A 26,651-nucleotide genomic window follows, 5' to 3' on the forward strand; every position below is an offset into this window, starting at 1 on the left:
ATATTATCAGCGGAAAGTCAAACACCAAGTTGCTACTTCTTGTAAGGGAGCATATATTATACCCTTTTGTAGAATACCTTACCTTTTGTAGAAAACCTTATATATCTGAACAGACACACACCATTCGCCTCCTATACCCACTAGTGAGTTTGCTCACAGGCTAAATTTTTATTTTAGCATCACACACAAATAAAAAAAACGGAAGTTAAACAGTTAATTATTGGATTTGCGCTGGGTACCAGTCGCTTAAAGGTTGCGCTCGGTCATAATTAAAATGATAGACCTGTGCACCGACACGAACGATCGAACGTTCTTCTCGCGTAACTTCTTCTGCCAATTTGCTTTATAATTTATCGTGTGCTTGTACTTTAGAAACGGTATTTGATGATCAGTGGTTAAGGTTGTCTTGTAGCAAAGTACTGTAAACAAAACATGGAAGAACTTCAGCAGCTTGAGCAACTTTCACTCGTGTCTAAGATTTGTACCGAGTTGGACAATCACTTAGGCATCAATGATAAAGATCTCGGTGAGTAGCATGGCTATTTTGTTTGATACTTATTCCTTTATTCAACGAGTTATGACCTAGTTTTTTACTTATAAAGGAACTAAAGAAGCCTGTTTACTTGTACATGTGTATGATTCAGTATATATGGCGCGTTTATACAAGGAGTTAGAGTTCAGTAGGTTTTTGACAAAAAATGAAATAAGCTTAAACCTGTATTTATCATGAATTCGCAGTTAAGCTGTATACAGACAACAACAAGATTTGTTGGATGAAAAGTAGTAATAAATGGGAAAGCTTTGTGGGATATTGGTTTAGTTGTCAGAGTATAAACCTTTGTCTATGAACATTGCCAGGCCGGGTATCACTCTTATGTATCAGTCAATTCCAAGCGAGATCACCCCCCCCCCCCCCGGGCAAACCCCCGGGCATTTGACTTCTTTCAAAATGTTTGATCAAATTCCCCACTATGTGGGCCAGTTGCACGGTCAAATGCCCCACTAGTCGCGGCCGAAATTTCTTTGTAAGTCGGTTTTCTCGATGAATTGCGGTTGTTTCGCCTACGTGTACGAGTGGATTCGCTAACGACCAGTTACCTTCTTGTTAACACTTGATCTAAACGGACACTCATGCCCTATTTATCAGCCAATTTTAATAGGAAAAGATAGATACGTTGAAACAAGGTACTTTACATTAACATAACCAAATACTAACTTCAGGGGCTTGAGCTCGCTAGCGTTTTATAGTTTATGACACATTTTGTCGGCGGTCAAATGCCCCACCATCTGGGCTTCTATTCGATCAAATTCCCCACTATCTGGGCCTCAGTAGCGGTCAAATGCCGGGGGTTGCCTGGGGGGAATGATCTCGCTTGGAATTGACTGATACATTAAACCTGAAATCTTGTTTTAAGGGCCCACAACAGTATCTCGTTGCCAAGTACAGTTATGCAGTTGCTATGCAAGTGAAATTTTGCTTCCGGTTTCCTCATACCGTAAAGACTTGTGTATAAGCCGCACTCGTAGATAAGCCGCACCCCCAACTTTGAAGCTTGATTTTGAGAAAAAAATAAAAACTTAAAAACTTGAAATCCCAATATCTTTTAAAAAGGATGCTCGTTTGACGATATATTGTCTTACAGTAATTGCTAAATCCAATGTGAAAAACGATGAAATTTGAATGGAAATAGTATGAACACAACAGATTGAGAACGATACAAAACGATTGCTTAGTAATCACACAGTCACTTAAAGAGAGAAGTCTGGGGTCGAGTCACGTTCGATCGTTCGGTCCGGTAAACAACATAGAAAAGCCGTCACTGAAAGTTCGATTTCTAAACATATCTGCTGTGTGTTGATAAAAAGTTGTTGCTCAATGGGAGTTTAGCAAATAGGCAGCTTTGTGGAGGAATGGAGATTCCATGTCAGCTCAAGTGTAGCTGCTCAAACAAGGTGCAAAGAAATCGTTTGAAAGAACAACTGACGAACAATTCGTAACTGAGGCATAAACGGCTTCTTTAGGGGCCAGACCTTTTACCAAAAGCAATGATCGACAACAGTGGGTTTCAATATGTTAATAAAATATTTATTTACTCTATGTTTTTAGTGCTTTTTCTGTCCCCAGACTGTATTTTACACCCCTCAAAAGCAATGGTCTCGTAGATATGCCGCACCCACGATTTTGAGCCCAAAATTTCAGCAAAAAAGTGCGGCTTATACACGAGTTTTTATGGTATTTTTGTGGCGCTGCTTATCAGCCAAATTTTGCGTTAGTTTGATACTTTTTTTCAGTTATGCTATTTCCAATCACGGAAACATGTTCTATAGTAAAAGCAAACATAAGCATGCGTTTTAAGAAAATCCAAAAAACCCCTGTAGAAGTTGTGTTGAAAAACATGGTCAGCAGAACAAATCAAAGCTGCGATCTTAGAATAATTGCAGGGTGCCTTGAGTCTTCTGTAAGAAATCTTGGATGCCCAGCTCTTAAAAGCTTTCATGATAGCAAAGTTATACAAGTTGTCTAAAGATAAAAGTAAGTCGCCTGTGGCACCTCTACTAGAGCACAGCCCTGCACATTTATGTGCCTATTGTTAAAGTGTTTGTGCTAATGATAAACGCATGCTTGCAATTTTTAAGATCAAAGAACAGATTGACATGATACTACAAACTATGGATAAGACCATAAGTTTTTTGTCCAAAAATAATTTTTTCCCTGGGTCATGTGACATTAAGTGAGCTCTGATGATGTTATCAACAGGCTTGCACCCTTACCCTACAAAAACTACTGAGTCCAAATTTTGATTAAATTAAAGAGCAAAGTTTTGTCAAGTTACAGCCAATTGAATTTTCCCTAGCAACAGCCCAAAAAGATACTGTAATGGGGCCCTTAAAAACAATTACTCAAATCAAATCATAGGATGAGAGTTTATTTATCTTCAATAAATCTTTAATCCACAGTTGAGATTCAAAACTTAGTTTAAGAAATATAAACTCTCATCCTATGATTTGATTTTTTAAAACAAAATTTCAGGTTTAAGAGTTGGTTTAATTTCCAACTAGCAACATAGCCCAAACAGTAGTAACAGCACATAAAAATAATGAAATTGTAACAAACAACATTCTTTCCTAGATTTCCTTTCAATTTCTGATAATGAATATGAAACAATCAAAAATTAAAAATAAAACAGGTTTTAAAAATTTCAAACTAAAGATACACTGTAAATTTAAACCACATAATTATACATGTACATGTCGAACACATTCTTTTAACAGTCAATTTTTTCCCAATCAGTGTGGGTTTTCTTTTAATAACTTGTCACTTTCATTAACTTACATGTAGTGTTTCTTTTTAGTGCAGAATGCACTATTGTGATGGTTTGGTGGGTTGGCGTCTGCTAAACCCCTAAACCACTAAACCACTAAGCCGCTAACGCGGTGTAAACTTTTAATCACCAATTAACTAATTAATATTAATTAATTATTCCTGAGGAGGGGTGGGGGTGGGGAGCACCTGACCGTACCCCTAGGTAAAACCTGGAGCACATCTAGGTTACTTTCATATGAAGATCTCAAACGTATATATTTGTTTCAGAAAACCCTTTGCTCTCCTTGTGGTACTACTCAACGTAATTTACACCAAACGCATGCGCAGATTAGTCTACGTTGTTTTCTGGCACTATCATGAACATCGCTTGTATTGCGTGTTTGCGGTAGGCTTCCTGCAGACTTCTTGGCACCAAGTAAAAACCGCAAATTAATTAAATTAGATTTTGAGACTTTCACAGCGCTTTCGTAATAAGTTATGCAAAAGCTTGCACCGGGATTTTCGGCGTGAACACCTGATAACCAGGAAACAAATATCCTAGCTGTACTGCGTTTTAAAAAACCTGTCGAAAAAATATGTTTTTTGATTAGATTTGTTTCTTTAGTTTTTGAGAATCGTCTTTCGTGCAGTCTAAACCGTAACTTAATTAAATTAAACAAATGTCATCGATGCCGCCGTAAAACAAACAAAAAACAAAAGTTTCATGTTATCGCATTTTCAAGGAAGACAAAAGTATTTTGTTACAAATGAACAAAAGTGTTGTGTTACGTTTGCAAAGATTAGCGTAAGGAACACCTGGGAAAGAATACAAGTAGCCTGTGAACAGTTTTCCGAAAGTAAAATAAAGCAAATAAACACGAACATACCGTAAAGTTCCGTGTATAAGCCGCACCCGTAGATAAGCCGCACCCCCGATTTGGAAGCTCAAATTTTGGAAAAAAAAATATACAGACCATAAAGTTTGAAGTTCAAGTGAAGTTCTATTGGTAAACAAACAAGAGCAAACAAGCACGGTTTCGAAACACTGACACGGTGGTTGTTGCAATGTTTAATATAAATTAAGTCTTACGAAAGCTAAATTTCACTTGTCATACCTCCTTTTTAGTTTGAGTTCACAATATCTTAAACTTGGATGCTCTCTTGATATCATTTTTTCGAGATTATCACTTCTAAACACTTCTGAAACACTTGTAATTCGTTCGAATCGTTCGCGAATGCTTAGTAGCCAAGCTCTGAATTGTAGAGAGGAGTCTGGGCATTAAAAACAAACATGGCGGCATTTTCTTCGGAAGAAACCACGTTTTTATTTCAAGATTCTTGGAAACTGCTACCCGCAACAGGATAAAAACTTCATGCAGAATAAGAGTTTGTTAATCCAGCAGATGTATTTGCTGTGAAGGTCAATAAAAAACCGAAGCGGTCGGCCATTTGCCTTATGAGTATTTGCGTTTATCTTGGTGCCTTCTCGCACGCGGTGGAAAGACATGATTCGAAGTGACTGGCAGGCTTCACTGCAAACAGCTTTGCAGAGGAACTAAAAGGTAGTGAACAACAACAAAGTTTTCAGGTTGTTATATGTTTATTCAATGACGTCTTGAGAAGTTTTTATGAATATTAATTAGGCCTTTGAGAACTCCAACCAGAGATGTTTCCGTAGATAAGCCGCACCCCCGATTTTTGACTTGAATTTAGAGGAAAAAGGTGCGGCTTATACACGGAACTTTACGGTATATAAAACATCATATTTTCAATTGTTCCATATTGCATTCTGCACTTACCAAATCATCGAGATTTTTTCATACTGCAGTGAAACTCTCGGGAGCACTGTGTATTAACCCTCTCAATCTCGCTCACTGCATATGGTTATGCTGTAAATATACATTGTAAAATTAAAGTGAAAATCAAAGCCCAATCAGTTTAAAGTAAAACTTTTATTGATGAATTGAATTTAGTAAATTATTAAATACATGCATTTGAAGTATGATAAACACAGATTGAATTCACAGTAACTAACCGGATATTTGGGTATTTTACAAGTTTTATCCATATACACGTAAACCGCTGGTGTGACAGTAAATACTATGTATTATTTTAGTGCCCTTGTTGCATTATTTACTTTTTGTTGTTTCTGCTCATGTACATTTAGCTGAGTTTATAATCATGCTGGGAGAAAGAAATCCAACGCTTGACAAGTTTCAGGCAGCTTTAGCAGAAAATGGTGCCGAATTTCCAGTAAGTAAATGCTGTGTGCTTTTAATAAATAAAACACATTTTTATCTGCTTCTTTACCCGTATTGGGAAGGCATGTTTACACAACTTAAAAATTAATGGTTAATGAGCTGTCAGTAAAACAAAAACACTAGCCACTCTCCTTGTATTATGTTCTAATAATTATTCAAACTATTCTTCTGAACAGACTATTAACTTAGTTCTTAATTCATCTATTAGAAATCAGAAAGTTTAAAGTGCTAGTATGATGAATTTGGCATCTGTTTTATCTAACCCTTGTAAAAAAATTTACCGCGATTCGTGCCGCGTTTTTGGCCGCCGCGATTCCCGGCTCATAGCGTTTTTAAAATATGCAATTAGCAAAATGATGACATCATAAACATAACCAAATTTGGATCAAATACGAAGAAAGAGATACATTGTATGTCAATCAATTATATTGGAAATGTTTGATTCTTTTCAGTAACACTCTACTTGTTGTGTTCCGCAACATGAGCTTAACAATTTTGTTACCATGGCAACACACTGGGTACCAGATCCCCTGATGCTAAAGGCTTTTCTGGCCAATTTTGGTCTTCTCTTCTGATATTTGCCATTGATGCGTCATGTGCATGTTCTGGCAAGCATATAAATGGGTTGATTAGAAGTGTTGGATTGGTGGGGATTTGAATAGAGTGAGTTGCCATGGCAAGTTTCACTTGGACCTCTGCAGCAAATTATATAATAAGTAGCCCAAAAGTGTGACCACTGTTAGTTTATCCACATTTTTTCTTGAAGATTTAATCCAATCAACAGTCAACTGGAAGCTGTCCTCAGCTTCTGATTGGATAATGACTGCACAGTGGAATTAATATTCTTTATGATACGCCTAAAATTGCAAGGGGTAAAAATTTGATCATAGAAGCACTTAATGTATAAAAAATGCACATGAATGTACTTCCAGTGTACACGTAAATTATTAAATTACAGTACTTAATAAGTGTACAAAAATATCATTAATATATTTTTGTTTACATACATGTACAGTATTATAGATATTTAATTATGCACATAAATATATACAGTTTCTAACTGGGCTATTTTTTATATTTTATAATTATTTCTTCTGCAACACTAAAATCATAAACTTTTATTACTTCAATGCCACATATTTTTGATTGTTGTCAATCAAAAATCAGCAGATGACAGTGGCGGATCTATAAAGTGTAATTTGGAATCATTCTAGTCATCGTGTAGCTCTGTGGTAGGGTATTCTGATTACCGGTGCATGGGATGCATATGGTCACTTTGGATATATGTGTGGAAGATGTACTCTATAAACAAAACAGTTATACACATATGAACTTATTAACTTAAATGTGCAAGAATTATTGGAGGTACATTCAAGGATGTAAGTTTTCGATTAGAAAGTTAATCAGACAGATAAACCATGGTTGTACAATGTTAACCCTTTTTCAGTTATACAATGTACAGCTGCCTTCTGTCTGCCTTGTTTCTAAAATGGCTAAACATTGCACACATTTCTCTGATAAGATCTTGCAGCTGTGTTTATAACCATCTAATATAACTGCAATCCAGTAATCCCTGTAATTTGTTTGTCCAGGAATCATTTACATCCAACTTGTTACGACTGATTCAAAAGATGAAACCCAAGCTGGACACATCTGATGATCAACCAGGTTTGAACTTGACATTGCTATTTGACAAAAAAACCACAGGCAGACAAGTCTCTTTATTTGAGGCCGTGTGACGTAAGCGTCACGGTGTGCGCTATTTGATCCCATACATTCACTGTAATTTGATATCGGCGTTATGATCGACCTCTCTTCCCCACATCCTCTGACGAGGGCGATTTCGCAGCGAACTTGGAAATTCGTGGCAGCTTTTAAGCGTGTTAGAACCGAGCGATTGCGGTGATTTTTGGCACAGATCTTTGAAAATTACCTACCTTTAACTTGCCCGAGGCTGGATGGTGAGCGACGCGTGGAATTGGAGAAATTGGACGAAAACTGGGAGGCTGTCGATCTCGGCGGGCCACCGAAGTTGCCAGCCTTGTCATTTTTTCTTACTTTAGCTGGGGGCGGTGACAGCTATCGAGGAATTAACGGCCTCAAAACCCCATAAAAACACAAAAGATGAAAGTTAAGTGAACTATATTTATCTGGCTTACAGTAGATCAAAGTTTGGGATGAAAAGATACGAAATTCAGTATTTTATGGAGCAGTTCTCAAGATCAGTTGACTCAAGCGGAGGTCAATCGTTACAAATTACAGTGAATGTATGGGATCAAATAGCGCATGCATACCATAACGCTTACGTGATCACGCGGCCTCAAATAGAGACTTGTCTGCCTGTGAAAAAACATTCCATTTTCCGTGCATCTGTTCAGTTGTAGATCACAGATGACACATTAAACCATGTGTGAGAACAAAATAATGAAGTCAATACTAATTAGAAATAGGAAAGCAGACAATTTCTTTTATGGTCACATGCTGATCTTTGTCATCGACAAAGGCTCTTTCCGCATTAGAAAAACTTTGGAGGCTTGGCACACCTCTGCTACTAAGCATGCTGACAATAATAAGCCGATTCCAAACCAGTATTGTATTCTTTTTATAAAATAGTCACCAGCCCTAATTACAGGGCTCGAGTCTATTTTTTTAGCCAGCTAGCCTCTTGGCTAGTGACAGCTTTGATTTCACTAGCCAGAACCAATTTTTTATTAGCCAGAATTCTCAAGCTAACTTTGGTTTGGGCAGAGGCACTTTGCCATCTTTACTGGCTCTGTTAACATTATCTTTAGGGTAAATATTGTATGAGGTTACTTTTTGGTAATTTCAGCTTGTCCAAAGTTTAATAGTTTTATATGCGACGACAGTGTACTTGTGAGTTCTGTTCTCTCGGAGTTGATTTCGATGTATGGTTTTCTTCCAGTCAAATTCCTGAAATTTTAACTAGCCATTTTGGCTAGTGAAAGCACAGGGGGCCCATACAAGCGGCGTGACTGTTTGTATGTTCGAAATATAAAGAAATGTATAAGGATTTTGAAAGCGTCTTATTATCGTTAATTTATTGCGAGTAATGTCTATGTTTAAGTTCAAAATAAATGTAAACCTACCTCAACTGTTGTATTTTGTCGTTTCTGCGGCTCAAAATGGCGAATTTGAGCGATTTGGAGGGTTTTGCGTTGACTGTTGCTTCACGTAATAAGAAGAGAACAAGGGTGGAAAGCTCGATTTCGACTGCTCCAGCGCCAAGCCAATTTTCAGCCAGAAATCGGAATCGCCAGCAGGCTTCCTGATCAAACACCAGGTAAACTGAAAGATTGAAGCTTCTTCTCAGCGCTTTCAATCGAAAATCCATTCAAAATCCAAGCGCTAACCGCCGAATAATTTTCGAGAAATGCAGCTTTCGAAGCAATCAGAAACCAGGGACGTGATTTGGTGTTCCAGTCACGCTGTTTCCTCCGGCATTGTTTACCATTATCCAATCAGCGCAGAGCAAACAGCATGACGGTTGCTCACTGGAACACTAAATCACGTCCCCGGTTTCTGGTCGTTTTGAAAGCTGCATTTCTCGAAAATTATTCGGCGGTTAGCGCTTGGATTTTGAATTGATTTTCGATTGAAAGCGCTGAGAAGAAGCTTCAACCTTTCAGTTTACCTGGTGTTTGATCAGGAAGCCTGGCGATTCCGATTTCTGGCTGAAAATTGGCTTGGCGCTGGAGCAGTCGAAATCGAGCTTTCCACCCTTGTTCTCTTCTTATTACGTGAAGCAACAGTCAACGCAAAACCCTCCAAATCGCTCAAATTCGCCATTTTGAGCCGCAGAAACGACAAAATACAACAGTTGAGGTAGGTTTACGTTTATTTTTAACTTAAACATAGACATTACTCAAAATAAGTTAATGATAATAAGACGCTTTCAAAATCCTTATACATTTCTTTATATTTCGAACATACAAACAGTCACGCCGCTTGTATGGGCCCCCTGTGGTGAAAGCCCAGAACCTAATAACCAAAATTACATTTCTACTAGCCTGTGGCTAGTTGGCTACTGTTAGTCTCAAGCTCTGTAATTAGCACACTTCTTTTGTTCTTCTTCTTATTTTTCATCTTGCCTTTTTTGTATATATTATTTATTTTGCATTCCATTTTTATTTGTCGAAGGCTGTAGAGCGACAGCCGAATTGTATTCTTTGTACAATGTTAAGCCCCTTTTAAGTATTTTAATTTGTTATAATTACTTTTTAAGTAACTGTAGTATCTACATGTAGCCATAAAGAAATAAATTTTTTGTATTCATTTTCTTGACATCTTGAGCAAATAATGACTATTTTTATTGTGACATCAAGATGTTGTATAAGAAATGGTGTAGGAAATTTCTGTAAGGGATTTTTTTCTGAAGGTGCACCATCCAGTAGTTGTTTAATAGGGTTCCAAGGTATTGCTTATCCTGTTTGTGCTGCATAAGGACTTTATTATTTCACACAAATTCAAGTGGTCAGGTACCAAGACTAAAGGGGATGATAACTGACAAAACTGATTATCTTAAGGAAAATGTCCCGAGTTAGACTGAGACCTCTTCAAAGATGAGTAATAGATGTATGATCAAAACAGTCTAGGGTCAATTCTGTCGCAGGTACATCCATAGATGACAACAAAGAAAATAAGGTTACAGCAGGCGTGGAGAAGAAAAGAACAGCATTTCCTGGGCTTTGCATTCCAGATCAGTTGACTGAGGATACAAGCAAGGTAAGGGAAACAGTGAAAGTCTAACCCTTTCAATCCTGCAGGAAATACCACTGATATACGGAAAAAAAGGAAGGAGAAGCCATGAGCCAAGCGGCCCACACTGCCAAAGCTTATCCCGGTTTCCGTAGCATTAAGCGGCTAGGAATATTTCTACTCCCCCCTGAATGGAATCCTAGTCCATTGCAGGGTTTCCCCCCAGCATTATGTCACCGGTACCTATTTATACACCTGGATGGAGAGAGGCACTATGAGAGTAAAGTGTCTTGCCCAAGAACACAACACAAGTGACCCTGGCCGGGGCTCGAACTCGGACCGCTCGATCCGGAGTCCGGCGCTCTAACCATTAGGCCACCGCGCCTCCCACTGATATACAATGTAACTTAATTGTGAAACAGTGACTATGGAACTAAATAACCACATCTATAATAATATGTACAGTTTTATAATTTATACCATTTGGATTATCATAGAATGGTTTATGTAGTTTGTCATAGCAGATGTTGAAGAATGCGGTGCAATGCTGGGGAATGACCTTAATGTATGGGTTTTTCATTTGTGAGGTATAATTTTATAGTGAAAGAAGAAAAAGTTTCAAATGTCCCAAGGCTGGTTATAATGAGCTCTCTTATTGGGGGATGATTTCATGCTTTAAAAGACAGATCTGTCAGACCATTTTGCTGTCCAAATCTTGTGCCATATGGCATTCTTGGGAGTGAGAGGGTTACTACAGACTGCATAATTAATTTCAACTCAACTATTTGAGAGGCCAAATTCTGCCAACAAAGAAATACACTTGTTTCTCTGTGTATTAAAAATTTCCCCGTTTTTTTTTTTTGTCTTATTAATGAACTTTAACTTTCACTTAATTCAGAGCACTGAAGATGATGAAAAAGTGGCTTCAACAGCTCTTGGTGAGGTAAGCTGCATACTGGTTATTTAGGATTAATAACTTCAATTGTACACAGGTACACAATGCTACAGCAAATGGGCCAGCTCTTGACCACAAGAGTTTTGTAACAAATGATATCAAGAGGAGATAAAATATTCATTCCCACCTGTTGTTAAATATCTTGTTGTTTCTTTATGATTCATGAACCACACACTGATTTATAGACGCTTGACAGCTCAACTGACTGCTATAATTATACTTTTAAGATGACAATCCATTTAAAATACAGATGCTCAAATACAATATCTATTATTTATAAGATTCTCTTACTGACCTACTGACTGAGTGACACTTGCTACATCAGGGACTGACTTACTCAGTTATCAAACCTCGTCACACACATTAATTTGGATCCTTTTCCAGTAACTTCTAGCGACTCCAAAGGCTTAAGGCTAAAAACATGTGGAGAAAAGAGCCTTTGGTTTTGCACTGCTTGGGCTAAGATCTAGTGTTTCCACTGACATTGTTTAAAATACATTTAATTTAGAAGCTTACAATACAATTCATGTACTACATGCACCTTTAATTATTATTATTTTTTAATTTTTTTAAGAGACATTTTGACTTTTTTTGCAATTATAATGCTTTTTTTAACTTGCAGAATTTTAGTGTTGTTGTTGTTTTTTAATTTTTTAATTTCTTTTAGTGTGAAGTGTCATGGGCAATTAGTAGATTAAGTGCTCTATAAATATGTGATATAAAAGCAATTGTTAAACTGTTTACTTTCATTGTGGTTTTATCTCACATCTGTTGTCAAAATCAAATCCTGTTTTGACTTCCACGGTCAGTTGTCACACATTCTTGTCCAATTGTTCATGTTTCTGCTTTAATTGGGAAGACGTACATGTATTAAAAGCAATGACTGCTCATATAATAAAATTCTGTGAGACATTAAGTATTGGTTCAAGAAGCCCTCTGATTGTGTGTGTTGGTAAGTGTGATTAGTAACTGGTCCTAACAAGCATTCCGTACTCTGAAAATATTCCTGGACATCAGTTCAGGGCTTGAAAAAAACTTGAATTCCAGCTTGCCCTCTGGACAAGTACCTCTCAAATTTTGCTTGCCCACGGAGTTGCATGTTTGTCTTAGTATACTTTTCAGTATGATTTAGTTGGCAGACAACTTGTCCCACCCTTGCCCATTGCATAAGAAGTTACTTACCCCACACAAATATCTAGTTGGTGGACTGGACAGCACTTTTTGGGGGCAAGTACTAAAACCCGAAACAACAAAATGAAACCACCAAAACGAAACCACCAAAATGACCGAAACAACCAAAACGGCTGAAACGAGCGAAACGAAAAAAAATCACTGAAACAAGCAAAACTTCAAGAATTCTGCCACTTACCGTACTATACACTCCGTTTAGCCTCTTATGCACTCCTGTTAGCCTGTTTCCGTTTAGCTCTCAATAATGGTTATGGGTTTTGCTTGTTTCGGTGATTTCGTTTTGGGTCACTTGTTTCGGTTGTTTTGGCGGTTTTGTTTTGGTCGCTTCGGTGGTTTGTCTTGTTTCGTTTCGGTGGTTTTGTTTCCGTTGTTTAGTACACGCCTTTTTTTGAGCCCTGCAATTGGAATATGGGATGGACTATTGGAAAATTGCGATTCTTACTTAAACAAAGAATTACATGATTCAAAGAAGGACCCTTATCTACAAACTGGACAGAGAGTGCTAGTTAATGTTCTTACAGAACTCTTCAATGAGTCTGTAAGTATTAAATTAATTTAATAAAACACAACATGGAAATAACATTATTACAGTGTATAAATATTACAATACTAACCTTTGTATGTTACTCTGTCTTTCAGCTGGAAGCTCTGATGTCCAAAGCAAAACATTCATCTGCAGATGCTGATAGGTAAGGTGCTAAAGTAACAACATAGTGATATGTGTGGTTTTGTGTTCATGTTATGTCATGTGCCATTTTAGACTTAAGAAAAATCAATACCCTGTAAAACAGGTTCCAAAAACTCTGTAGAACTTTTGATTTAATTATTTGATAGCAAAAGCAAAACATGCAGGTCACAGAAATACTTGTGAAAGTTTGGGAGAACTTGTCAGTAAAAACATGCATCTATGAATCAAGTTTTCAGAGCATTTCATGTCCTCACATACACGTATTCTGAAACTCAGCAGAAACATAGCATTGCTCAAGCTGCATTTCTTTAGTTCTTTAATTATTTAGCTACGTAGGTACATACAGTGTAGTATTTTTTTAACTTTCTTCTTTTTACCTTTTATTCATATTGTATTTTTTACTTTAAATATATAATGCGCTTTTGATGATTTTTTTTATGGAATTAGTTCATACTTTTATAAATACAAATTATTATGCAGGGCTGTCACTAATTTTTCAAGTAGGTGGGGAAATAAAAAATGTAGCCGAGCGACAAGATTTTTCTGGTGTTGGCTGTTGATGGGGGGCGGGGGAGTAGGGTTAAGGAAACAACAAAATTGTTCCCAATACGAATAATGGTTTTTATGCAATTTTTACACCACTGTAACTAACTACTTTCTCTTTCTCTATGGCATTCGACAAGACTCTGACAGGTTTTGGAAAGTTATAGTTATTTTGGGGTTTGAACGGCCTGACTTGTGACTAATGGAGTGACAGAAAAGAGAAGTTAAGGAAGACTCAGGGACCGGGACCCGGAGAGGGAGGGGCTAGGAGAGCTTTAGCCCCCCCCCCCCCACTTTTTTACAGTAATAAGAAAAAATATATAATGAGTTAAAAACCAAACAAAAAATTACTGAAAATATTTCGTTTCTGGAAGCCATATTATTGATTTAGTTTATAAAGGACGAAAGTAACAGCAGTTACTATTGCCAAAATAGACTCGCCTTCAACTTAGATACATAAAAAAACAAGTAAAATTTTCCGCATTTAATGCGGAAAATTGTCTTAAAGGTTTTCAGTTATTATTGAAAAATGGTTAGGCTACTACAGGATTATGCCCTTTATTAAAAACTGGCTATTTAAGGGCAAGTGGACTTGTCATGAAAAAGGCCTGTTTCATTGTTGGTCAGTTTCGATCCGACCAAATGGGTTAAGTTTATTAGGCGATACGGTTTGTTTTCGAGTTCATGATAAAGGTAATTCATTTTGTAACATAAAGTAAAGTTGTCTTTTCTGTTTTCATTCGTTCAAGTAGCATCTCAGTTGCCAGTACTTCAACATAGGGAGAAAGATTCGTGAGTAGTCAGGGTCAGTGAGTAGTTTTATCGAACGTTTTGTAGAGCAACGTCTTTTTATCGCAACGTTTTGTCGTTTCAAGCAATAGTTTTACCAAAACTTCTTAAGCGCTGAATGTTAAAATTTTTAATTTCAAATGCATTTTCCGGTATTTTAATAAGTGAAATTGAATCCAAATTTTCCCGGGGGAGCATGCCCCCGGACCCCCCCTAAGTTTAGTCCCTCCAGGGTTCGACTTTAAGCCCCCTCACTCAAATTCTTCCTGCGCAGTCCCAAAATTCACACAACCAAACTTTCTGCACCTATGTAGAATACGTGGACAACCCAAATTTTTGTCAAACAAAGTAATACCGTAATGATTCGATTTAGCCCTCCTTCCAATAAGCGCCCCCTTCCGAATAAGCGCCCCCCTTCGAATGTGTTTTTGTCAATAAGCGCCCCTATTCCAATAAGCGTCCCCACTATTATAAGTGCCCATATTCTAATAAGTGCCCTTATTGTGGATAACTGTCCCTACTGAAGTCATCAACGTCGAAACAAATAAACTCATAAACATTCACTATACCCTACATGTATATATTTACTGCTAAAATGTACAATTCGTTTAAAAGTATTAACTGAACTTTTAACAATTTGTTACTGTTACAGCTTCTGTTATTGTTAGTTATTTTAATATTAATTAAATTTTTGTTTTCAAAATTTGGTTGTTTTTCAAAAAATTAAATATTAAGCGCCCTGTCCCGAATAAGCGCCCCCCCCCCCCCCCCCCTTGAGGTGCCAAAAGTAAATGGGGAATCATTACGGTAACTGGAATGCATACAAGCCCTGTATGACTGATCTGTGTTTATTGACATGCAGGCATAGCTGATTAACAGCATTAAAACGGGCAAGAGGAGGACACACATGCATAATGTTGCAAGTTTGCAGTTAACTGATTGGCGTCTTTTTTTGTGGAAATTAAGTGTTCATAGTTCAACTATGGCAAGTCTACGTCTTGTGCAAATTTGTTCACGCATCATGGTCGATTTGAAAGAGAAATGCTGAAGCCCAAACTGTTTTTTCTTCAGTGAAATGTTATCTTACCTTGAAGCAGAGCCAGAAGATAAGAAGGAATCCAGTTTTCTTTGTTTATTAAAATCACTTTTGCCCTCCATTTTTCCGATGAGTCAGACATTATTTTTCACACGGAGCCAGAAACTCTGACAACAAGAGAATCCAAATGAAACTTAAACACGTCATAAAATCATGCGCTTTCAAAAGGAAGATTGCATTGCTCAACATTTACGTGTTTTCAATCACAGTATTGCATAAATGGTAAATCGCTCTCTTTACAGTGCCACTAGTCCAACCAAGGCCACCCCGACAATTTTTTTGCAAATTGACCAATAGCGTTTGAGCTGTGAAACAATAGAATAGTCACAAATCAGCGTTACGAGCAAGGAGCGCACTCATAAAAATTTGTTGTTTCCTTTGTAAAATGCAACAGAATGTTTTCAAGAACTTCCTCTCCGTTCGTTAGCCCTGCAAGATACTTATTCATACTGGTAAAGAACTATTTCAAGCTGGTCGGAGGTTTCCCGTTAGCTCGCCACTTTTCTTCTCAAGATAAGTTGTAGACCGCCCGGTGCTATCGTTTACCACGCTGTGTTTATTTTGGGTTGCACTACCAGGGCCATCAACGAAATGTTTGAGCACGAAGGCCGGGCGAATTCTCTAATTCTGCGGCAAGCCTTTCGAGATTTAATCCATGCGAAATTTGGCGACAACCAGCTAAAACGTCCGAATTTCGACCTGCCATTTTCGCAAATGTGAGTTTTTCATTTTTCGCACATTTTCGCACATGTGAGCAAACAAACACGAAGGATTTCACATGCAAAGCACGAAAGGTTGAATTATTTTTAAAAAATTGCAAGAACAAAACACTGTGATCGAAGACAAAGACAGCAACAAGATTTTTCATGCGAAACAGCGTTTCATGACAGATATTTCTGTGATTTGTATTGTATGTTGTGAGTTATAACGAGTCTCTTGTTTGCTTTTTGGAGAGCACTTTCCTCAACGGCTGTAAAATCATTCAAGTGTGAAATCGCCTGAAACATGTCAAAATGAATTTTAGCAAATTTCTCAAGTTTTACAGTTAAGTTTTTTTTTTCTATCATAAATGAGTGTCTGCTGTTTTTGCTTTTAGTAATATTTTTCGAAAAAAATAGCTATAAATATTATAGTGGGACTATGAGACAACTAAACAGCTGCCGGTGGTTGTGTAAATATTTATTCATCAACAGTCACGTTTAACAACGTTTCATCCACGCACACACCAGCGTGAAGCATAAAAAAATCACAGAGCTACCGGCTGTTATGTATTACTGTCCAAACCTTCTTGGGATTGATCAACCATGCAAGTTGCTAAGAGCCAGTGCGATCGTAATTGGCTAACACATTCTGTATGGAACAGCCGCTTGTCTTGAGCTCGCTAGAAATTCCTCGCTGTTGCATTCCATTCTGGCTTATCTCAAGAACTTCTTAGGTTTAGGATAATAACGACCGTTGTCAAAGAGTTTTCCGGCTCTGTTCCTACAAAGCTGCATTTTGAGTTTGATCAAAACGTTCCAATTGTTGAAACTGTACAAATTTGAATTGGAATTTGTGACTATTCTATTGTTTCACCGCTCAAACGCTATTGGTCAATTTGCAAAAAAATTTGCCAGGGTGGCCTTGGTTGGAGTAGTCGCACTGTAAAAGGTGAATAATCATTTGTACAAATAAACTATTTGTTTGTTTTTCAATTCACAATTTTGTTATATGTTGTATTTTTCACTTTCCAATGTTTTGGTTTTGTATCAAAGTAACCAGGGCTCAAAGTCGTTGTAGCCGGGGAAAATCCCCGGCCCCCGGCCCTTAGTGACAGCCCTGATTATAGTTATTGTTATTGTTATTATTATATTTTTATTATTATCATGATGATGATGTGTAGCTGCCACGTCACTCTGTGAATTATTGTGCAGCACATAAAAGGTTCTTTCATTGAGTGAGTATATCTGGTTGCGAGGAGGTGATGCAAAATGATAAAGATGAGGCCTGCAATTCAAAAATTGTTGACCCTTTTTACCTAAATAGCAACCTGTACACTCATTCAACTGAAGTGTACATATACTTCCGCCACAAATACAGTCTTTTTAATTATAGTGTCAAAAATGAAACATGTAACAGATTCAATCCACTAACTGGGGGACACTACTTTTAAGACTAGTTAGGTGTAACAATAATGATGATGATGATAATAATAATAATAATAATAATAATAATAATAATAATAATAATAATAATAATAATAACAACAACAACAATAATACTAATAATATTAATAATAATAATAACCCTAGAATTTATGTAGAAATTTACAACTAATACTATTACAGAGAATAGTAACATAGAAAGTTATCTACAGTAGTAAACACTGAATCAACGAATGTGTTTTGTTATACATGTAAAACTATACAATACATTTGCATGTACATGTGTCACATTTTGTCAATATGATTTACTGTGCATTTTCATGTAAACCTGTAGCAAAAAAGAAAGCAGACACAAAAGACAAAGAAGTAGAAGCAGAAGCAAAGAAAGAGGAAGGTAGTAGAAGTACACTAAATTAGTTTTTTTTTTTTATTTTGTTATTGTAATAACTCTAAGTATACAGTATTTTGGACTAGCAACCACAGAGTGCAATCTTTCATGCTACATGTATATATATTGTTCTTGTCCAAAAATGTTCTTTAAAATGGCAAGACATGTTAGGTGAAACATTGCAAAGTTTGGTACATTGCGGAAAGAACAAACTTAACGTCAAGACCAATTTATAATTTTACATGAAAATGAATGAATGCATGAATATATAAATGCATGCATACACACATGCTTGGTCAGGCAAGCAAATCCATCAACCATAACAAAAGAAGAATACAAGATAGTCCTATTCTAATGTGCAAGGCTAATAAAAATCTTTTACTGCAATATGTCCAAGATCTTTTCTGTTTACATGAGAATCGCAAAAAAATATAAATAAATTATTTAAATTACATGTATGGAAAACACTAAAGCATTTTCTGGGGCCCATGTTGTGGTCACGTTATCAAAAGAAGGAAGTGCTGCTTACAAATGCTGAATAAGGAAACAAGAGCTGGTGGATTTAATTGGAGAAGGCAACTGTAAAAACTGTTATCTTTGTTATAGTTAATTCGTGTGATTTTTCACATGTGATAGGATTTTCATAAATTGCTTTTGAATAGCATTATTTTAATATTTTTAAATTCTAACATGTGTATATTTTAAGAGTTTTACATTTTTTAACATGAAATATTGTGACTGTTTTTTTATTTTTCAAACTTGTACTTCTGTAGTTAGTTAAATTTGTATGTAGTGCCACTAATGGGTAAATCGAGTGCTACAAGACTTGAGGGTTACGGTTAGTAAAGTTAGTTGCTTGCTTATGGAGATGGTGATTATGGTGTATTTACTCAGCAAATACAGTCAAGAATATCGAGGAACTTACATGCATTTTTAACAAGATAGTGTCACATTTGAAAATGATGGCAACCTTTAGGCTGTAATGCACTTTCTTGTTGCAGAAGACGACCCAGATCACGATCACAAAGCCCAAAACGAGACAAAGACAGAGACAGACGAAGAAACAGAGAAAGGGATAGCTACAGAGAACAAGAAAGAAGGTACATGTAACAGGTTTGACTTAAGACAAATGACATTAGCGAGCAGTATAATTTACTCGCTGTGCTATTGTTAGTCAATCAAAGTTTCAGTTATCAGACCAGGTTTTTATTATCAACAATTGCTTTCCATCTTGCTGCTGTGGTAAGACCAGGGTAGTGGCCACAAGACAAATTAATTGAGTTGGCCATTGGTATTCTTAATATGAACGCAGCCATCAGTAGCCTGCCTCACAGACCAACTCCACCACTAGTCAATTCCATACTTTGCTTGTGACTGAGTTCGTCTGCAAAGCAGGCTAATCCACAAACAAAATGAAGTGTAATTCTTTGCCACAAACGGAAAATTTGCAGTCGAATATAGATAGATAAATAGATAGATAAATAAATCGTTTATTTAAAATCCCAACTAGCGGCTATAAGCTGACTTACTTGTGTTATGTACATTTGGTAAAAGTTCAAACTTATAAAAATTCCTAACAATATCATAAGAACAAAAAACTATTATATAATAATAAAATACATCAAATCAAGTATAAAAATATACAGTCGAATATATAGTAGAACGTCTCCTTATTGACACCTCACTGTTACGGACTGTTCACTTGGTCCAAAAGTAACCAACATGTAAAAAATTATAATTTATGAAATTCTACCGCTGTGATAAGGGCACCTTTATAATACGGACACTCTTCCCTGTCATTTGGTTTTCGACTGTATATAGAAACTGTGGGTAGTTGTAATTTCTATTTAAACAGTTGCAGAGATGAAAAAAGTTAAGGGCCTTTTGAATGGGCCATGAACTCCGAATGAAGGAATTTAGAGTGCAAAAACAGCTAGAAGTATTATTTCTTCACTTTACAAATTGGCTTATGCTTTGCCCAGTTGAACAAGATTGATTTTTCTCAAGAAATACCTCATGAAAAATATCTTTGAAAGAGATTCTTAGCTTCTAGATTTCAACTTTTCTGGAGGGCATGCCCCCAGAACCCACTAGCAAGTTCTTGCCTCGTCTATGGCAAAGGTCTGGTTACGGCCCTGCACTCTCTACGATTAGTGTGTGGGTTTTTTTTACATCCCCTGCTGACCGTAACACTGAAGATGTAGGAAACAGGGACAATGGTTTATTGTCCTTATCCGAGAAGACTAGAATAGTATCTAACCGTTTGCTGATGTCAGTGCAAACGTGTATATTATAAAGAGTGACAACTGACGACATTTAATGATTTGCACAATAGGAGAAGCAGAAGTAGGTCAAGAAGCAGAGAAAGAGAGCGTCCAAGAGATAGACATGGTACTAGCCGTGTGGAGAAAGCCCCACCTGCCACTCCACTTGTTAACCAGGTAATCAGCTCTCATAATGCTCCGCTTTTTATTTGTGAATATCTGCCGAATTACAGTCGTTCAGTGTTAGAACTGTAATGTTTTATTCTGTTTTTAGATTTACAGTGGAAAGGTCACCACCATCATGCAGTTTGGCTGCTTTGTGCAACTGGAGGGTTTACGAGGACGCCATGAAGGCTTGGTGCATGTCTCACAGGTGAAGTTGTCATCACCTGTAACTTAGATTTATGTTTAGAAAACAAAGGGAAGATAGCATTTAGTTGTGCTGCAGTGGGGTTCAATGTCTGTGTAGTTGGAAGGTTGATATTTTGTTTAATTTTTCATACAGCTGCGTCGCGAGGGTCGAGTGGCTAACGTAAGTGATGTGGCTCACAGAGGTCAGAAGGTTATAGTAAAAGTTTTGTCTATGGCTGGCAACAAAATCAGCTTGAGCATGAAGGTAAGAGTATTTCTCCATCTGAATGTACGAATTCTAGCAATGCTTTCACGCATAATTGTGCTGGGATTTTACTGTAATCAAACGTTCACAGGATGTGGATCAAGATACTGGAGAAGATTTGAATCCGACCAGATCTAGACAGCATGCTGGAGGAGAGGTCAGCGACATGGCACGGAACCCAGACAGGTACGAATACAGCATAAAATCCACACGAGATAAAGTCAGTTTTATTGCCAGATAATGTTCCACATGTACACTTAAAATTTATCATGTTTATTCAGATAAGGACAGAACGTTTGCGTTTATGTATGACGGGTTAAACAAATTTAGCAACACAGTAGAAGTTTACAGACTTCACATGCATCTATTAACCTCTCTAAGTAGAAATATTTTTTCCTAAAGCGCAGTGGGGATTTAAAATAGAGATTTAATGGTTTACCGTAAATGATCTAATAAACGAACTCTCAAATAACCCCCTCTAATAAACGCCCCGTGTCTAATAGACGCCCCCTAAGAATCGCCTCGAAAACCAAGGAAACGCTCCATAAAGTGAAATCACGTAATTTATTTAGTTTTTGCTCTACTCGGACATCGAGGAGGCCAACAATGCCACCGTGGTTGACTCCTATGACGATGAAAACGTCGATATCGCCGTCTCCAGGCTTTGCATTAGCGCAGGTTGGACAAGTCTCCCATTCGCAATCTGATTTCTATATTATTCCGCGAGCAAACTACATATCTTTTTTTCGACTTGTTTGCTTGTTTGCAAGCAAAAGGAAGGAGAATAGCCGTTACGTTGGGTAATCTGGAACCACATTCTTGTTAACTCTCAAGGGACTGTTTTAATTTCTCAAGGGAATACTTTCCGCTGTGGGTGATCAAAGCGCGTGACTTGTAAAGTGTCACTCTATAGTTGTGCTTCAGCACTTCCGTTCTTGTAGAAAAAACGTGACTTGTCAAATTTACAAACGTTATATAACAATTAAAAACGTGAGTAGCCCAAATGTTACGTGACATAACCAATTAAGAATGCGAGGGGTTCAGCGCTCGAAGGCAGCGAAGTTTAACACGATTAAGAACGCAATTTTTACTGGTACAAGTCTTTAGGCGCTAATATTAATTTAACCTAAAACGATTAACAACGCAAATTTGTACTGGTACAAGTCTTTCACACACTAAAACGTTGCTAATAGTTAACCAAAGAGAACTCATTTCGTGACAATTGATTATTTCTGCTGAATTGCACAATTTAGAATTGCAACATTCAATGCAGGTGTGAAGTGATATTTACAAGTTTTTTTGTAGCCTGTTGTGAATTACTTCCGGTGGAAGCAGTAAACACTAAAAGTTTTTGCTTGTGTTCAGAAGTTAATGCATCGCCATTAGAAAAAAAAAACAGCAACTGTTTTACTGGAAATGTAGTCGTTAGAAATGGCAGTGTAGCCGTAAGGTAAAGAATAACGCCAGGAGAAGCGGCTTTTGGTAATATCCAAAGGAAAATTTACTTGTTAGATGTTATTAGGGCGATCAGTGTTTGACATAATAAAAATTTGGTTTTTATCTGATCTTAAAATCGGTTTAAAAATGTTGGAAAAACGTATAAAACTGAATTTTCGGTAACTCTCTGTTACCTTCATCAGAGTTAAAATTGGTTCAGTTTTTTGGGATGTTCCCAATGTTAAATATACTTGTGGGAAATGCACATGCTCATTCCCACAGTTAATGTCTTGGATAGTATGTAGCGCTTCTAGAAAAAAGCGTTGTTTCCTATTGTTGACAATTCTTTCTAAAATTTCTACATAATCCGGATGAATGTAAATCCTTCTCAATGTGGGGTTAAGATTGCGCGACGAGACAAAAGGCAACTCTGTCGTGCGTAAGCTTTATCGGGAACCCTGCATTAAGCCGAGTAGAAATCTTTCTAACTCGAAAGGAAACAACTATTTCGATTAAAGGCAAGCGTCAAAGTTTACCATTTTTAACCAAGCCAAAGTATATGAGTCGCAAAGCGCCCAGCCGTCGCGACTGACAAATACAGCATTTCCTCCGTGAAAATAAAAAAAAATGCTTGAACTGAAAGACGTTTGAATTCTTCCATGATATGTTCGAACAACAATGCCCAGGATAAACCTTCTACTCATACTAACTTCATGCAAAAAAGTCGATATCTCGAAGAGATCTTTGATTGTTTTGTTGACGTTGTTGCATTAAAATTGTAATAAACTCCTCTCTCTAATAAACGCCTCATATCTAATTAACGCCCCCCTCAGGGCGCCTGAAATCTAATACACCCCGGGCATTTATTAGATCATTTACGGTATTGTAAAAATGTTAATAGAACTTGCAAGTGACCTGCTTCCAGTGATTTTAAAGCTCCATCAGCATTTTCACTAAAACTGCTGAATTCTAAAAAAACTCAATTTGCGTTTAATAATATTTTCTTGATTGCATCTAGCCAAATGTATACAATATCAATTGAATGCAAACCTGTTATTGATCGGTTTACTGTGGCTTGTAGGCCTGCAGGTATCCCTGTGGTACCAGTGTATGAAGAAGAAGAACCAAACTCCAGGCGTAAAGTTCAGAGGATAACTTCACCAGAGAAATGGGAAATAAAACAGGTAAAAGGTGTAAAGGAACCATGTCACGGATTTTAGCCAAACGTAGGCATGGCAAATGGTCACCAAATGTTGTGAAAAAATAAAAATAACCGCTTTAAAGAGTGAAGGAACATTTCAATAACACAGCAAATACATTAGAAGGCACGGATGGCCAAAAGCCAAGAAGATTGAAACCAGCATTGCGGCATGGGTTTTTGAAAAATGGTCCGGCGAAACAGTTTTCAAAGTTAATAATTTATCGTTTGCTTTTAACTTTAAATTATAATGCCCGGGAGACACATTTGGTTGAAAGGAAACTATGTTTTCCTCATTTAGATCCATATAGAAGTAATTTCTTTGCAAACATTTAGTTTTGTAGCAAGTATTTGGCAAAACTTGATAGAATAAACTTAACTCAGCTGTAGTACAGCTCATTTAAAGGAACAGTGAGGAAAAAAAAACACAACAAAAAGGACGGAAATTTCATTTCCCGGGCAGATTCCCAGCTCAATAATGTTATTAATGACTGTTGTGGTAATTTTTTTCCAGCTGATTTCAGCTGGTGTATTAGACAAGGCCGACTACCCAGATTTTGATGAAGAAACTGGTGTGCTACCCAAAGACGACGACTCAGGCAAGTGACATGCAGGCCACACATCTAAGAATTTAAAAAGCAGCTTCAGTTTAACATGGAATGCAATGATTCTAGACTACCTTTCCTGTGGCATGAAAAAATGACAATAGCTGGAATTAATCGTGTTAAGCGCGATGCTGTTGGGCTCCAATTTTGTCTGTTGTAGAATACTCAAGTGTCTGGGAAATACTTGCGTCATTTCGAAAAAATTGAAAGCATTTCACTGAGATTCGCGGTGATGATTTGAGTAAAACTAAAGAAATAAACCCTCACCCCTTTCCCCGCCTTTCTCCCATTTTCCCAGCTTAAGATATAACTAGTTCTGGTAAGCTAACTCTGTGATGATTTCGAACAGATGAAGACATTGAGATTGAATTGGCTGATGAGGAGCCCTCTTTTCTGCGAGGACAGACTAAACTGAGTGTATCCATGAGTCCTGTCAAAATAGTCAAGGTATGATAACTAATAACATCTAACCTGAACTACATACATTCTTTGTTACGTATGCCGTTCCGTTTTGTTTACTGTAACAACTCGGTGTTTCGCCCCACGTAACGTTCTTCCTTGCAGTTTGTTTTCCTACCGCACCCAAATGCAGTTAGCTAATCAGAAACCGTTTTCTACCGCCGGACCTATCAAGTCACAGACCTGATATTTAGTAAATAAACCCCTTCAAGCGGCTGGTATATTGGAGGATAATGCCCGAGGCTGAAAGATTGTCGAAAAATGAACAGTTGGCCGAGAAGCGAAGCTTCGAGGGCAACTGTGAAATTTTGAGGACAATCTTTCAGCCAAGGGCATTATCCTCCAATATACCAGCAAGCCAGAAAGGGGGTTTATTTGTTTTATAACCCTCCGATTAAGTTCTACAACGCGCTTTATAGCCAGTAAACTTATAGGAAAAACCTACGTAATAAAACCGGCGTAATTGTGGTTGAAACAAATGTAAGTTGATTGGTTTACGTGATTTTTTAACTCTGTGATTATATTAAAAGTTAGAATACCCGATTCCCTCTATAGCGCGTGCCTGCAGGGAATCACGGTAGTTGTATTCATCAAACCATGCGCGAGACTCAGCAGCGTGTATCGCTGCTTCGCATCGCTGCTGAGTCACGCGCATGGTTTGATGAATACAACTACCGTGATTCCCTGCAGGCGCGCGCTATAGAGGGAATCGGTTATTGAATAAGGTCACTTTATTCGTTTGTTTTGTGCTTGCCTACAAAATCGGGCGACGGATATCAAATCGGACGGGGTATATTCGCTGATACCGGTCGTCCGATTTTGTATCACGTGATGCGTTTTACCCAATGAGCGCGCGCAAAAGTTAATGGGTGGGTTATAATTAACAATTATCCTGCGAAATCGCGCGGAATATCGCCTGATACTTAGCCGACGAGGCCGTAGGCCGAGTTGGCTAAAATCAGACGATATTCCGCAAGATTGAGCAGGATAATTGTTTTATTATTCAACAAATTGTCAATGAAACACATTTTGCAGAAAGAAAAACTGTAATTATGCAGCGCTTTACGAGATTTCGGACGAATCTTCGCAACCTACGTATATCGCAGGATATCTGTTATGTACGGATGACAGATATCGTTAACATTTTGACCATATATGGGCAGCGCGCGCATGTGTTGAATAATAATGCCGGATATCTGGCCGCATTTGGGAACTGTATATACCTTATCATACCTTTTTGCTACGCTTTGGTGATTTATCAGGCTCGTTTGATCACACCTTGGATAGTTTGCCTCTCGCCTGATATGCCGCTAAACCGAACCAAAAAGGTATAATAATTCATTATAGCAATTTTCTCTTGGGTATAGCTAGGCCATATAGGCCAAAAGCGATTAGCACCTGCGATCTGGTACGGCGGACTTGATTAGGTCACCCACTCCCAAGACTGCGTGACTTTAAGGTCTGACAGTCAAATTCTAAAACTGGGGTCTTGCTAAGAACTGAAAGCTTAGTGACTGTACTTTCATTCATTCATCCATCCATCCATCCTTCCGTCCACATATTAACGTGTGTGTGTAGCGTAGAGTATCATCAATCTCATAATGTTGCGAATCTTAATATCACTGTGAGCACTTCTTCAAGCTCACTGTCTAAAAAACCTTTCTATTAAAACTCTTATCAATCCGCGAACCTGTCTTTTCACATGTGTATCCACAGAATCCTGATGGCTCTTTACAACGAGCAGCTATGACTCAAAGCGCGTTGGCCAAGGAAAGGAGAGAATTAAAACAAGCTCAGAGAGAAGCACAGGCGGATAGCATACCTAAAGACCTTGGCAAACTCTGGGTTGATCCTGTCCCGGATGGTTAGTACATCCTCTCACTCTCGGTACTGGGACGAACATTGCATACATTCTTTTAACAGTGTAGGTTGTTAAAATGGGACTTCTTTCCAAACTGTTTACACATTAAAATAACTTAACTCCTGTCCGAGTTTGT

The 26,651-nt window shown here is 37.5% G+C and overlaps 1 protein-coding gene across 3 annotated transcripts in view; it reads left to right on the forward strand.

The window, feature by feature from the left end:
- The first annotated feature begins 260 nt into the window (after positions 1-260).
- Positions 261-26,651, forward strand: part of LOC144661453 (ATP-dependent RNA helicase DHX8-like) — a 35,642-nt gene continuing 9,251 nt past the window's right edge. Inside the window, exons 1-16 of one of the 3 annotated variants that reach the window (XM_078522227.1) lie at positions 261-526; positions 5,472-5,557; positions 7,158-7,233; positions 10,196-10,308; positions 11,180-11,224; positions 13,067-13,116; positions 18,022-18,081; positions 19,077-19,175; positions 20,411-20,516; positions 20,614-20,712; positions 20,845-20,955; positions 21,047-21,141; positions 23,474-23,576; positions 24,105-24,189; positions 24,545-24,642; positions 26,371-26,518. In XM_078522227.1, the coding sequence (XP_078378353.1) occupies positions 433-526; positions 5,472-5,557; positions 7,158-7,233; positions 10,196-10,308; positions 11,180-11,224; positions 13,067-13,116; positions 18,022-18,081; positions 19,077-19,175; positions 20,411-20,516; positions 20,614-20,712; positions 20,845-20,955; positions 21,047-21,141; positions 23,474-23,576; positions 24,105-24,189; positions 24,545-24,642; positions 26,371-26,518 (1,468 nt within the window). In that variant the 5' untranslated portion in view covers positions 261-432. Of the gene's footprint in view, positions 527-4,491; positions 4,867-5,471; positions 5,558-7,157; positions 7,234-10,195; positions 10,309-11,179; positions 11,225-13,066; positions 13,130-18,021; positions 18,082-19,076; positions 19,176-20,410; positions 20,517-20,613; positions 20,713-20,844; positions 20,956-21,046; positions 21,142-23,473; positions 23,577-24,104; positions 24,190-24,544; positions 24,643-26,370; positions 26,519-26,651 lie in introns of those variants that run through there. The other 2 variants (XM_078522228.1, XM_078522229.1) reach the window with 2 other exon arrangements.

This window comes from Oculina patagonica, chromosome 7, assembly GCF_052425735.1.
Source record: "Oculina patagonica isolate OP01 chromosome 7, crgOcupat, whole genome shotgun sequence".
Classification (NCBI taxonomy): Eukaryota; Metazoa; Cnidaria; class Anthozoa; order Scleractinia; family Oculinidae; genus Oculina; species Oculina patagonica.